Source organism: Lepisma saccharinum, chromosome 29 (genome assembly GCF_977018435.1).
Source record: "Lepisma saccharinum chromosome 29, izLepSacc3.1, whole genome shotgun sequence".
Lineage (NCBI taxonomy): Eukaryota > Metazoa > Arthropoda > Insecta > Zygentoma > Lepismatidae > Lepisma > Lepisma saccharinum.
The window spans coordinates 38,324,863-38,340,229 of NC_139257.1; the positions used below are offsets into that span (position 1 = coordinate 38,324,863).

The 15,367-nt window shown below is 38.8% G+C and overlaps 1 protein-coding gene across 5 annotated transcripts in view; it reads left to right on the plus strand.

Annotated features, from left to right (window-relative positions):
* The window catches only part of fray (oxidative stress responsive kinase frayed), a 223,264-nt gene that overhangs the window by 168,141 nt on the left and 39,756 nt on the right, over positions 1 to 15,367 (plus strand). For 4 of the 5 annotated variants that reach the window (XM_083114264.1, XM_083114265.1, XM_083114263.1 and 1 more), the window contains exon 2: positions 14,224 to 14,438. In XM_083114264.1, coding sequence (XP_082970390.1) covers positions 14,224 to 14,438 — 215 coding nt within the window. Of the gene's footprint in view, positions 1 to 14,022; positions 14,079 to 14,223; positions 14,439 to 15,367 lie in introns of those variants that run through there. The other variant, XM_083114266.1, reaches the window with a different exon arrangement.

Genomic DNA, 15,367 nt, shown 5'->3' on the forward strand with positions numbered 1-15,367 from the left:
AGTTGCACATACTGATAGAGAAACTCAAAATGCTTTTTTTTCTTTTCCCCCGCTGTCCTCTTGTGCGCATCCAGAAAGTAAGTTTCCCTATTTATTTCCCTTGAAAGTAAACATAATGAGCCGTGTGAATTGCGCATGCGCAGCAGAGCTAAGACGTATCAATCATAATATGCCAGGCGGACAGATCACGCCCGGCGCCAGTAGCGAGGCAGCAGTGGTCCGAAATGGAAGCTCGTATTCCTTCTCCCGCCGCATGCGAGGTTCGGTCGGTGATAAAGTTTCTGAATGCACAAAGCATTGCGCCAATTGACATTCATCGTCAGCTCTGTGAGGTCTATGGGCCGAACATTATGAGTAAGCAGATGGTGCGTCGCTGGTGTCGGCAGTTTTCGGAAGGTCGTTAAAGTGTCCATGATGAAGAGCGCAGTGGGCGTCCGTCCCTCATCACTGATGATCTGGTTGAGCTGGTGCGGCAGCGCATCGTAGAGAACCGTCGCTTCACGATTACGGAGTTGAGTAGCCTTTTTCCGCAGATATCGCGATCCGTGTTGCATGAGATTGTCACGCAGCGCCTGCTGTTCAAAAAATTGTGTGCCAGGTGGGTGCCGAAAAACCTGACACCCGAACACAAAATGAAACGTTCAGGAGCAGCACTGACATTCCTGCAACGGTACCATGATGACGGCGATGATTTCCTCGACAGGATCGTCACGGGCGATGAGACGTGGATTTCGCACTTCACCCCGGAAACCAAGCAGCAGTCAATGCATTGGCGGCATAGTGGATCTCCGGTCAAGAAGAAATTCAAACAGACGCTGTCGGTACAGAAAGTGATGTGCACCGTGTTTTGGGACAGGAAGGGCATTTTGCTCATTGACTTCCTCCTCAGAGGTGAAAGTGTGAACGCTGACCATTACGATTCACAGGCGGCAGAGTTCTACGACAGTGGGATCCAAAAGTTGATACCACGATACAACAAGTGTCTCAATTCTGGTGGTTGCTATGTTGAAAAATAGCTGAACCTTTGCTGTACCTGTTGCCAATAAATGGTTTCCTGAAACTGTGTTGTTGTTTTTTTTAAAAAATAGGGAAACTTACTTTCTGGATGCGCCTCGTACATCAAGAGACCCTTTCTCTCAAAAAGGCTGTAGGTCATATTGTGGGGTAGCTTTCTGTGCCATGGAAGTGATTAAATTGAGAATGAACGTCTGCAATAGAATATATTTTAGCTAGAAGGTGTGATCCTGCGATTGACGCTTTCGCCTATTCCAGGGGCTCCCAAACCTTTTCGTTTCCCGGCGCCCTTAGTTGGTTGGTTGGTTGATTTGGTGTTTTAAGTCTACTTTATGCAAAGAAAGACTAATCGCGATTGGACCTACAGTTTAAAGTGGGATCTGAAACACTATGTGCCTCCACCGGGTATTGAACCGGAACCCCTTGATTACAAGGGGACGACGCTACTACCACAGCGCCCTTAGGCCCGCTTTACGAAAGCATTTTTCTTAACATTTACACCATGACCAAAAAGCTACCTTGTGAAGTCAGAAATCTTATGGCAATCCAGATGCCATGGCATATTTCATGGCATTTCTCAAGGATAGGCTCGGTCCGAATCATTTTTCGTAGCGTAACCAATCAGAAGCGACCTCTAGGTCACGAGCGCAGTTGTAATGGCGGCCGCGTGAGATGTAAACAATGTATCACTTCACATTTTTAAAACACGATAATTATTCAACCGAGAGGAATATCGCTTCGTATTAAATGGTTTTAGGTAGAGAAGAATGGCGCTGATAAAATACATACTTTAAAACGTTTACTGTACACGTATGGAACAATATTTTAATGTTTTCAATTGTAAACACCGTGCGCTCACCATATACGGTGTAACTCGAAGTGCCTATCGTGCTATATGTATCAACAGCTAACCGAAATGTTCCATGAAATGCTTTCGTGTAAAGTACTATCTCTTATAAGATTTTTGAAAGCATTTACAAAGCATTAATGCTAGCAGAAATGTTAAAGGAAATGCTTTCAAGATGTTTCCGCTGCGCCCAAGTCAGAATGTAGGCCTATCTAACCCTTGCAACGCTCAGTTAGTGATGTTAGGTTGCTTGCCTGAAGTTAAAAAATAAAATATTTCAAATTCAGAAACACTTTGTGTGTAAAAAGTACTAAATAAGCACATATTTGGAACATTGATGTCATTTGACTGAAAATATTGAAACATTTCGCGGCGCCCCTGTAAGGCAGTCACGGCTCCCTAGGGCCTATTCCGTTCCTTAAGTCTGTGAAGCAACTGGTTTCACCAGGTTCACGGGGACGCCTAGTGCGTTTCTTATGAAACGCGCCCTTTTATGACGAAATATTGCCAAATGATAATTCAGTTTAAGAATTGAAACACCACGAAGCGTTCACTTTGGCTTTTTAAAATGTAACAAGAGTACTGTTTCTTGAATCCCTTTTATCTGTTTGAACACAACATATGATGTAACTCAAGTATTCACGAACTGTTACTGAAGTACTGATAATTGATGAGTTTCCTCTGTGGTCCAGGTGAGCCTAACGAATTATCATGTAATTAGTGTCAATTTTCGAGGCACTTTACGGCGGATTCTACCTGTATTCCTTCATAGTCTTACGGCCACGTTCTAACAGATGTGTTCACATGCTGCTACGTCATGGGTTTTAGGCAGCTTTCGGACTAAACTAGATACCACGTCATGATAGACTGCTTTGAGACTTTCAGACCAACGACACGCGATGCGGAGGTTTTCAGGAAGCTTTCAGCTCGAAACGAACCTCAGTTATAAGTGCAACCTTTCGAATCGAAGCAATTATATTTTCATGAACGCATCAATTCTTGATGCTCAGACGATGTTCTATAACTACCTCTTCTCTCGTCTCCAATCTCTTCTTCCCCTCTCCTTCATCTCTCCCCTCCTTCTCATCTGCTTCTATCTCATATCGCTTCCTGTTCTCGCCTCATGTCTCCATCCCACTCTTCTTATCTCCTCTCTTGTCTTCGATTAACGACTCCATGTTTTACTCCCCTTTCCACTTCCCTTCTTGTCTCCTCCTCTCATCTCGTTTTTCTTCTCTCTTCTCCACTTTGCTCCAATTTTCCTCACCTCTCTCTCTCGCATCTTTTTTCCTTTCTTCTCATTACTTCTCTTCTATCCTCCCATTTCTTCTCTCATCTTCTATCTTCCCTCTTTTTCTCCTCTGCTTTTCCTCTTCTCCTTTCACCTCCTCTCTTCTTTTATTTTGTGTAGACTCATCAGCGATTAAATATTAGAAAATCAATTTTTTTCCGAAGCCGAACTCTCTTCACAAAGTATTTTGTAATTTGTGATGCTAATACTGATTTTTAAATACATAATAGTTAGTTTTATTCTTTTCGCGTATTTCAAACATTGTGCATGTGGCAACTCTGAAATTGAACCTAACTCTATGCTATTGGTTGTCTAGTATAAAATGCCAGTCAGTAGCGTATACTGAGCCCAAGATCTGGGCTATATCACTATGTCACGTGGTCCTAGAAGTCAGGTTGCCAACTCATAACAAATCAGGTTGCCAACTCATAAGAAATCAGGTTGCCAACTCATAACAAATCAGGTTGCCAACTCATAAGAAATCAGGTTGCCAACTCACAGGAAATCAGGTTGCCAACCCATAAGAAATCAGGTTGCCAACTCATAAGAAATCAGGTTGCAAACTTATAAGAAATCAGGTTGCCAACTCCAGAATCAGCATCATCATCTCACTGATATGAATAATATTTATTTACAATTTGTGATACATTTTTCTTCTGTATTTTATTCTCTAAACTTCAGGCTTCGCAGATAGCCTAGAATATACGCTCCTGATGCAAGTGTCCCAAGAACTTTTGACGAACGCTGTACAGACGTGTCTGTCTATGTTTAACCTTGTACAAACAGAAATGTTAAGAGGCACCCAAGCTTAAGAAGGTACTTAAATAACCAGATCATATGTGCGATAGTCAGCCATTCTATGACTAGATTACTTTGCAATAAACTCTTCCTGCTGTTTTATTAGTTTGCTTGAGTGTGACGTCATTTCGTTCCCTGGATCGGCGTCAAAGAGACCGGCCTTGATATCTACGGTCCGGATAAGTAAAAGTGTGTGTGTGCATTTTTGTTCAACCGTTTTGATTCAGAAGAAAAAGAGGAGAAGGTATGATCACTAGCAAAGGTAACAATAGTCAAATTGTCCATTGCTATTTTCATACGTTTTTCTCTTCGTTTTATGTTTGAAGGCAATGAAAATGTACTTGGGTTGAAGCTGAGGATATTTCTGATTATTCGTGGTTTTGTTTCACTGAATGACTGAACACTGTTTACTTTGATTTTGTTTATTTTGCGACGCTTTTCTGTCACTTTGGGAGTGGATGGTACTAACTAGGGCCCGAGACTTTGTTATAACATATTTTTCATTTGGCTTCGGATCTAATATTGGGGTGAGATCTTTACATGTGTGATGAAAATCAGCCGAAATAGACAAACTTGACAAAGCATATTTTGACATATTTCACCAATTTCGCATTTTTACAACATATTTCTTCAATTTTGTTGTAATAAGACATATTTCTGTATAATTTCGTAATTCTCTCGCACATAATCGGTTATTTCATATTTTTTTCTTCGTAGCTTTAGCACAACGGATAGTTCATATTGTCGATTGCAGGATATGGAAATTACGGAGGAAGAAAGTTGCCGTCTTTTCTGAGTATAGAACAATAATACCACACTTTTTTTTATCCCGCCGACAATTGATAGCCATGCAAACATTATTGAGGAAAAATGTTCTCTCTCATTGTTGCACGGGAAGTTTCGCTTTTCACAAAAATCAGTCAAAAGTAAAAATAACATTCGGTACATTACAGCCCTTACTCTAATCTATCGGGTATGGGAGAAATTCGAGAGTACTGTTGTGCACATTTTTGGCATTACTGGGAATACTTTTGCATTTTTCTGACATATTTGTAATTTTTCATGACATATTTTCCAATTTATATGACATAATTACATACATATTTTACAGTTTTATAGGACATAAAGTCCCGGGCCTTAGTAATAGCATGAGATAGATGAAGGAGAAATCAGAAACACATATGAACTACACAGTACACGCCTGGCTATGGTTCGAGAGCAGGGCGCGAAAACCTGGGGGGACAGGGAGATTTTTCCAAACAACAATCTTGTCCTAATAAATCCCCCACTAAAAATTTCCGCGATTTACTGCTGCTGAATACTTTCTGCTCCAAGGAACATGATGAGGGAAGATTTCACTATTTTGAAATTTAAGATTGGATTGCTAGTAGTCATGATACGTACCTTAGAAATTATTCAATGTAATTTACTAACTAACTAACTAACTCTCTAGCCTTCTTAAACCCGAAGAAAGATCAATTCAATATTTTCCATCCTTACCCATTTCCTTCATGACCATCTCGACGTTATCCCTCCATCATCGTCTTGGCCTTTGTACAGGTCCCTTACCATCAGGTTTCTTTTCTCTCCAATTCGTGCCACATGCCCTGCTCAACGAAGTCTTCTTGATTTAATTATTCTAATATTGTCTGGATGTGAATACAAATTATGCAGTTCTAAATTATGTAACATTCTCCACTCGCTTGTAATTTATTAACTTTTTTAACTGTGTGTACGCCAGCCTCCGTGGGTGAATGATCAGCAATGCGCTATAAAGCCAGAGGATCCAGGTTTGAACCATCTTCAGGCAGTAGTAGTAACGTAGCAACGTGTGCAAAGTTATAAATGTTATTGAATGTACCTTTCTGCCCCCCCCCCCCCTTTCCTCCTCTTACGAAAATATCCTGGCGTCACAAATGCTTCCAGACTTTCCCTAAACTTCCAACTTGCAACCAGTGGCGTCTCCTGACCCTGAACTTCAGGCGTTGGCAAAGAAGGAATGTTAACCCCTCCCCCTCTCATTTCTGTGAACCAATATTACAAATTTTCTCCGTACCTTTTTGGTGTAAATTTATAAATATTTAGAAAAACATTAAATTACATAAATTATTTTAAATGAAGTAAATACTTCATTTAAAGTATTAATATATTTGAAGGGTAAGGAGAAAATTAATATGTTCAATACTTCGCCATACAATAAATTTTTAAAGCACGAGTTTGCAACCAGAGGGGTTGGTGGAACTCCTACCTATCACCCATAAAAATCACCGTGGACATAAGAACGACCCGTTCATTGAAAAATCGCTAAAATGCACATTCCTGGTTTTTCCCCTTACCCTTCATTTATCCTTCCAAAAAGTAAAATTTGAAAAATCAACTGCTCATTACTTAGTTACTTGAATTCCAGTCTATTCTTCTTTCTTTCGAGAGAAATGCGCTGATCACCGCCTCATAAAATTTGGATTTATCCCCTTCTCGCAGCTTAGAAAGTAATTCTTTCTGGATGGAGATAAGACTTAAATTCGTCATCCGGTTGAGTAGATCGGCAGAATGTGTGGATCCTCTTCAGTGATGAGAACGATCTCTCGACAGATGACGTCGTGGAAGGAATTGTTGCGATTAACACTGCTAATTTATAGCTATATTTATGTAAACTCACACACTAGATTCGTGATAATTTACAATCTCAATTGGTGTTTTCTCTGATCCTTCAGTGGAAGCATACCAAACATAAAGTTCATTCTTCTGCAGTTTGGTTAAATTAAACACATGCCATTGGTTAAATTAAACACACTGCCATAAATTTCCTACAATTTATGTACGAGATGGTGAGGAAAGTTTTCTCTTTTATTCAAGTTTTATTTAAGTTTTGTGGGATTTAGTAAATCAAAATATTGCAATATTTCAAATGATGCGAATCTAATTGTTATCTGGATGCTGATATTATCAATGATTTCAAAGTAGCTAAAGCCTCCGGCAGTGGTCTTCCTGTGATTCGTTGTTCAGTCGCCTCCTTTTCATTTCAACAATCTCTTCCTCTTCTACTGCACCAGTTATAGAATTCCATAGTGTTTCGAAATTCTCACTTTCCTTTTTCAGCTGTTGTTAAAATTCAGTTATTTTATTACTGCAATACAAAATATCAACATTTTTAGACTGCAATATACTGAATAATACGTCCGAAAAGGCAAGCAAGTTGGATAAAGCCTTTTTTAAAAATATATTTTCGAAGTCCTTCAAGAAGCTAGAAAATCCTCTAGAGTCATTGCAGTCAAATGATCGAAGTCTCCACTTTCACTAACATGTTCAAAAAACATAAGCAGTGCTTCTCTGTTGTCATTGACTGTCCACACTAGCCTAGAGGTAAAATTTCATCTGGTAGGAGCTAATAACGGGGGCTTTCTGGACATGAAAGCAGAAAGTTCGTGTAACCTCTTTGGAGAATGAGATTTAAGTGATTTAAGACCACAAAACAACACCTTAAGCTCTTTGTTACATTCTAACGATTGTTGCAGCACCAAGTTCATTACATGAACATAACAATGCATATAAAAAGCTTTCGGATAATTTTCCAAAAAAATTACTTTGAAGGCCATTCAAATGAACACTCATTACAGAATATCCATCGTATGTCTGGGCAATTAATTTATCCCCACACTTATATTTATCCATTATTTCAGTCACGTGACTAAAAAGAGCTCCTGCAGTTTTATCGGCGCTCATGTCATGAAATCCAAGAAATCTTTCAATGACTTTTTTTCTGTGAGGCCGAGAAAAAACGTAACACTGTTGACACCTGAGATATTTTGCTAATGTCTGATGTTTCATCGACCATAATAGCCACAAAGTCTGTGTTTTGAATTTCATTGTAGATTTCGTCTCTCAGAACATCTGAAACTGAATTTACTAAATCATTTCGAATGCCTGCCGAAGTACCGCGAAAAACTGTAGAATTTAATAAATGTTATTTTAATGAGGGATCAAACTCGGCACTTGCAATAAGGAATTCCATGTAATTGCCCTTATTTAGAGATGCTGCATTTTCCTCATGGCCTCGGAATGGCAGTTCTTGCTTTGCTAAATAGCAGACGGCGTTAATCAACCTCTTTAATATTTCCCTGTTCTCTTTTACTTTTTAATTGTGTAGCTCTATTTCAGCTTTTCCAAAAGAACGTCAATTCTAGTAGGGGTGGCAACAGAACTACTAAATTTAAAGAAACTTTATTATAAAGATGCAATTCAGACTCGCTGTGTTTTCTCACTGCAGTATTGAGATGATTCAAATCCGCATACCCTTGATAATTCCCAACACCTTTTTTAGTCTAGAATAATAAACTTGTCCAACAGTAAAATTTATTTACCACATCACACCCGCAAAGCCAGTCTGAAATTTCAGAGTTCTTTTCGAAAATGTCTCTCATAACCTTTTCCAGCACAACTTTTTCCTTTAACACATGTTGACATCGTGAGATTCGAACATGGTCGACTATTGTCAATCACTTGTTTCTTCTCTGAATACGAAAGCGAAGAAAATAAATTATTTAAATACTTTTGCACAAAACTTTCACTATTCTCCATCTTAAAATAATCACATCATTTCACACCACACGTTTAAAAAATAATGCACAACAATCACGAGCAAAACAACGCGGAACGCGGGGCGAATGAAAGCCAAATCGTTGGGAACAAATACAACGCCTTGAGAAGGTAACCATGCTGGTGGGTGGCAGGGTGCGCATGCGCGGTCATCCTATGTTTTGGCAGTGGTAAGACGTTGGATTTCCTCGCAACGCCCTGCCCGTCACGGACCGATCTGCCTGCCTGACAACCACTGCGCGCTGCGCCGCGTTCGAAAACTACCGGGCGCTCGTGACTGACAATTGAAGAAAAACGCTCAAAATCGTAATTTATAAAAGTACAGATACTTTCTTCTTTATTTCATTTTCTTTTGGCCGTTGACACACGACTTACACACCCAGAGAAATCGCCACTGCTTGCAACGGGACGTATATCGTGTCTCTTCATCAAACAGCTCAGCACACCTTCACGGAGCAATAATTCTTCTTCTACAAATGTAAATAATGTAGCACCCCAACTCCTACCCTCGTCCTAATTCCCAGATCTACCCATCTTGCACCTGCGACGATCTTCCTCTATGCAGACGACACGATCCTCTATGCAGACGACACGAGCTTTCCGTACCGCATGAACTTGTCGAAGGTCAAAGAGGAAAGAGGCGTCGCGTGTTAATTGTGTGCTTCAGTGAATGTGGAACTTCAAATCGCCTGTTTTACCTTCCTGCCTGTTTCGTACATTGTTCGCTAAAGTGTCAATGGCAGCCACAGAATTTCATAAAAGAACTCGATGAAACAGCCTTTGTACGAGGTTGTTCGAAAACTCTGTGCAGGAGAAAACTGATTTGTTTAAATTAACAAAACACTTTTGGTTAACCTTTTTGGATTCCACGAACAAATTAATTTCAAACAAATTTGAAACATTATTCTGGTGAACAATAATTTGTTTGCTGTCTTTTGAAATAAGTATTTGGTTAGCAGCAACTATGTTTTTTGTTATTCCAAAGATCCAAAAAAACTTTTTCTCTGTGTACATTTTCATAATTTTAGAAATCGTAACTAATATTTGAAGGATATTTAGTCCTATAAATCCTGTGTAACACAGGGTGGCTACTCACCGGGGATTCCTTGATTTTTTTGAACATGAATGTACGTGGAAATTACTAGTGTACCTGAAAAATGTTTATTTTTTTTTTTTAATATGGTGTCAGTAAGATGGCGTCCTTGGTTTTGTACACATTGTCGGAGTCTCAGAGTAAATCCGCCCATATATATATATATATATATATATATATATATATATATATATATATATATATATATATATATATATCGTTTAATTGAAGGGAACTAGAGTTCTTGGATACATTGGAATCACACAGACCCTTCATATTGATAATATATTTGCGTGTGTATGTGTGTGGGTGGTGAGTGACCGTAATACGTAAGGATGAAATAGAGAAAACATTTGCTTGTATCCTTGAATTTTTTCAAAGTTTGCCTTGAAAGTCGGGAATTATACTAGAATTTTATCATGGTCCCAGAGTGACCAGCCACCCTGCGACAAATATTTATACAGCTAATTCCATTCATCCCACGTGGATGATTTGTCATTCGCAACGAAAGCAACTATCGGTTCTCGGTTGCAAAGGGGAGAAGATATGCTTGCCTAAATATGTTGTTTTTTTAATGTTTTTTTGAAAATGCTAAAAAGAGATGTAACAACTTTCTTATACTCGGATTTGGAGCTACTGTTCATGAGAGGAGATGTTAACTATATTTATTTTGTGATTATACGATAACGTGTTATAGGTGGACCATTAGTTCCTGTATATAGTATGCGGAATTTTCCGTGCACTTAATTGAATAACCTACGTTGTGACTTGTGAAATGTAAAATGTGTTTGCGTTTTCCCGAATGGAAAGAAATATTGAAACAACAATGGCTTTTGTCCTCTCGGATGTAAATTATGCCCAAAACAAATAATATTCGAAATAAAATAAGTTATGCGTTATTTATATATCAGGAAAGAAAGCTTTACCAACTAAAATACAAACTGCTCGGTTCATAAAGCAGTAGATATATACACTACAGCCAAAGTTACATGCTCCGTTTCATTCTGCGGACAAAATTGAATTGCAATGACTCTTGGCTGGATGCAGTAAAGCGAAATTGTAATATTTTTATACTCAAGTTTTACAATTATATCAACAAGAAAACGTAATCGGGTCATATTTTCTGTTTGTATCAATCAACACGTGATTGTTCTCAAAGTTACCTTTCTCTGATCGAGAAATTAAACAATGTTACAATATGCTCTTGCAGTCATTTAAGGCAAATTTCAAGAACAAATACATGGTATTCAAATAGTAAATAAATGACACACGATATATGGAAAGAAAGAAAAATGGAAGAAATATTTATCATTGTTCACCTTGTTGTGCATGCTTCTTCTTTATTATTATGGAAACAGGATTTTATGAATTGATTCTCCTGTCTTGCCGCATATGTTCACTTGCAACACATTTTACAAGCCGATATTCGTTAGTACAGCCATGTTACAACAGCTGAACTACGGTCAATGACTGTTGATCGGGAAAAAAATCGCGGGTCAACTTTGATCGCAGATCGCATGGACTTAATCTCAGTTCAACTTTTATACAACACAAAATCAGAGTTCGGCGTGACTGCAGATCAATTTTACTGGCTAATCGAGGATCAACTGCTTTATACAATCGGGCAGGCAAATGCAACTCTAGATCAGGTTGCGCAAGATCGTTGTCCTGGTGCTGTACCTACGTTAGACATTTCACGAGATGCATAATACATGTCCACATGTCAGAATCAGGATAAGAATATTGTGAGGAGATTTTCAGAACTTGGTTATCAAAACATTCACGTTGCGTTGATCCTCATTGTCCGTTTCGTATGTCGAAGTCACGTCAGGGAAATTGATATTGCATACTGATGAGAAGTGCGAGAGACCGACTGGGGAGACTCTGCCCACTGGCGTTGCCACTGTTGCCGCGTCATGGCCTCATGGAAAATTTTGGAGGGGACAAGATTTTCGTTTCTTTGATTGACTTGTTATTGATTTTTAGTTATGGTTATTATGCATAGTTTTCTACCTACCTGTGGGTGATCGCGACGATGGGGTTGAAATGAAGCACCGTCTCTTATACCTTTAGAATCGATTTGGAAGGGGGGGGGGGGGCGTGCTGTTCGCATTAATATAAGGTTAGTCAATCAAACAAATGTTAAGAACAAGGTTCAGTACACTAACAATGGCAGTGATCCTGAGGAGTTTTGTACGTTTTAAGTTAGCAAACATAAAAGTCTAAAGTACCTAATGTATACATATATTGCTTAAATATGTCTGCATTATATTCATCCGCAAATTTTGTCTGACCAAAATAATTTGAGTAAATAATTCGGCATAAAGGAGGGCAAGGCGAATGTTCTACTTTTGGGGGAGGAGTGCGTCATAGGACTTGGGAGGGATGGGCACCTCTGGTATCAGGTGACTACTTTACGTAAGGTACCTGGACCCAATGTAGGTTTGCGATTGTTTCTGCAAAGTCAGAAAGTTGAAACCAATGGGAAGATTCAAGATTCAAGATTCAGGTCGTTTACTGAAAATTGAAGTCAATTCTAAATACAAGACATGGGTGCAGGGAAGATTTTGACCTAGTAATATATTTTGTTTTTTACCATCAAAAAATGAAACAGAAATTGTAAAAAAGTACTACAATGTTATTTTTTATGTAGATAAGTACATTGATACACTTATGTTTTATTTATATAATAACATAATGAGATTACACAAAGAAATAACATCGTTTACAAACCAATAAACAAGGAAGTGACGTGTCCAGGGTTCGATACCCGGTGGAGGCACATGGCACAGTGGTTCGGATCACACTTTAAACTGTAGGTCCAGTCCCGATTAGCCTTACTGTGCACAAGGTGGACTGAAAAGGACAACAAACAAATCGAAGGAGAAGTCTGTCTCGTCGTTGTCTCGAGTATTTTTTTATTTTTAGTTTATGTTTGAAGTCCACTTGATGCACAGATAGGCTAATCGGGACTGCACCTACAGTTTTAAGCGGGATCCGAACCACGGAATCGAATCCGGGATCCCTTGATTACAAGGCGAACAGCGCGTAGAAACCAAGCAACTCATGTTGATAATGCTTTTCTATTAGACTCCTCGTTTCGACGCCACGAGTCCTTGAAAAACGGGATTTTATGCTGTATGTATGAATTGGTGGAGTTAGCGGGAGGCACGAACCCCCCTCCCCCTCTCCTCTCCCCGAAAGCGATGACTAAGTACTATAAGAAACACGTGATGACATCGTTATATCCCAACGAACAAACTAACAAAAAATGGATCAAGCAATGGATCTAAGTTGAAACTGAAATTTACGCCACTGCGAATGGAATTCGATTAATATTGATTACAGGCCGATAATGTTAATAGACAATAGCCACTCCACTCTTGGATAATCGCTACGATGTGGATGAGTGATGATAAGTGATGTGCCGTACACCATAAGTTTACGTCTACATGCGTTGTCTACACGTAATCTACGCGTAGATTACATTGGGTTGTAGTTTACATAGACTACGTAGACAATGTAAAGTGCATGAAAATTAATTTTCAAGGCTTTCATGAAAGAAAAGTGACATTTTTAACTTTATTGATTCCTAACGAACTGAAAGGAATCCTATTTAAAAAAAAAAAATCTTCTCTTCTATCATCAACTATGGAAGAAGATAAATAGTATGCAAGAAAAACAACAGATGGCAGTCGTGAGGCAAAATAGTCTTTTTCCCATAACACACTAGAATATTTCCTATGTTAGGTTTTTTTCCTAGGTGGGACATTGTTCGAATTTGGAAGGGAGCGTATGAAAAGTTCTCCTCACACATCAGCAACTGATATGCAGATTATTTATGTTTTACTTCCACGGCGCCCTTTGCTAAGTGATCACCTTTCGCCATGTTGTTTACACAGATTACGTAATCTACGATTATAAAATAGTCTACGTGTAGAATGTAGACTATCGTTGTTTACGCGTAGACGCACATCATTGGTGATGATATAATGAAATTTATGAAGTGGCACTCACAAAGATCACTATGCCCAGTTTGAACCTGGCGTCGTGTATGGAGTTTGGCTTGTAGCAAATTAAAAAGTTAGTGTAACTGCCAAGTTTTCTTTAAAATTATGTTGTAGTGTTGCGGTAGACAGGCGGCGTCCGCCCCTTTTATGTGTCTGAAATTACGAGTGCGCAATCCAATTTTTACTTGATTACAAGCTCTGACTTAATATGATTTCTCTCTTTAAATTTCACTGACTGCACAATATTTAATGAAACATTTATTCTTGTTTGTCGTTTTGTCAAAATGCGTAGGTTTTATAATTTTGATAACTTTCAACGTCATGAATGACTACACATACAGACGGGCGCAGCGTATTGCAGACGTATTGACAGGACATGTGGTTTGTGTAGAGCAAGGCAAAACATATCTTACCAGCGCGTGCGATAAGGTCCAATATAGCGTGTTCTGTGTCGTACTGTAACTGTAGTGTGATGAAATAACTTATCTCTTTGCATTGAATTGTTTGAAATATTTTGTTTATTGTTACAGCGTTTATAAAATATAGTTTTTAATGTATATTTTTCCTTTTGCAGAAAAATTTCCCCAGGGCTGATGCCTCAAGGATCACCAGGGACATTTCGAAGAAAATCAGCATCTAGTGAGCTCCCACCGTTTTCGACTTATCCGCGGACCGCTAGACCGAGCATTGGCCAGTTTCTTGCTGACAAAATGGCGGAAACTGGTGCTGGAGTGACACCGCAAGGCTGGCCTAATACTAAAGATGATTATGAGTTAAGAGAAGTTATTGGTAAGTTGTCACACATAAATAGTACTATTATTAGTTCAGTTTTGATAAACATAACGTGTTTGGTAAGTTTTTTGTGTGCTTTCTGGTTTCTGTCCGTCAGTTGTAGAGACCTTGTTTAGATGTGCCGTGGTAAAAATGACGACCCGGTGTGAAGTTTTAATGATGCCGGTATTTTCTGCATTGATTTTATGAGGAGTACAGTCGATATGTGATACGTTATTGCTCTTTATAAAACACACATATGCTTACCATGTTTCAGATTAAATACAGGTTTATGTGGTGTTAAATACAGTGCCACACCATACATCAATCTTGACAGGAAAATACTTATCGTTCAGAATTTAGAAAATGTAGTACAATTTCTGCAATATGATCAAAGACAAATATCGTGTAACATGTCGTGCTTCTTTATTCAAAGGAAAAAAATACATTTAGAACGAGATTAAATTTCGATTTGCCACTTTACTGCTAGATAATAACTATTTCAGTTTGTGTTTCGTCAGTCGGTTAAATCTGTATTTTTTCTTCAGTAGTTATTTAATTTAATAATTTAGGCTTTGTTTTAAATTCATGGAACTTTTCGAACTAAAGGTACCGGTACGTGGACATACATATACTTGTATCCAGTTGGGGGTGGTGGCGATTGGGTTCCAAAACTAGGGGGCCAACGACAGTTTACTTCCTCCTGGTATATAAGGTTTAACATAGTGCAGGGGTAAAAGTGCCCCCCCCCCATCGCCACCCACTGCCCCCTGCCCCCCCCCCATCGCCACTATACTTACCTATCTGCTTTGCGGAACATTCTTTAAGGTGTATTCACGTTTTTTTGATCAAAGTAATTGCAATTTTTCAAATAATTTTAACTATGTTTGCCTAACCTAACCACACGTCAATGGTTTTCGTGGGGCTAGCGTCAATCGTTCGCAATT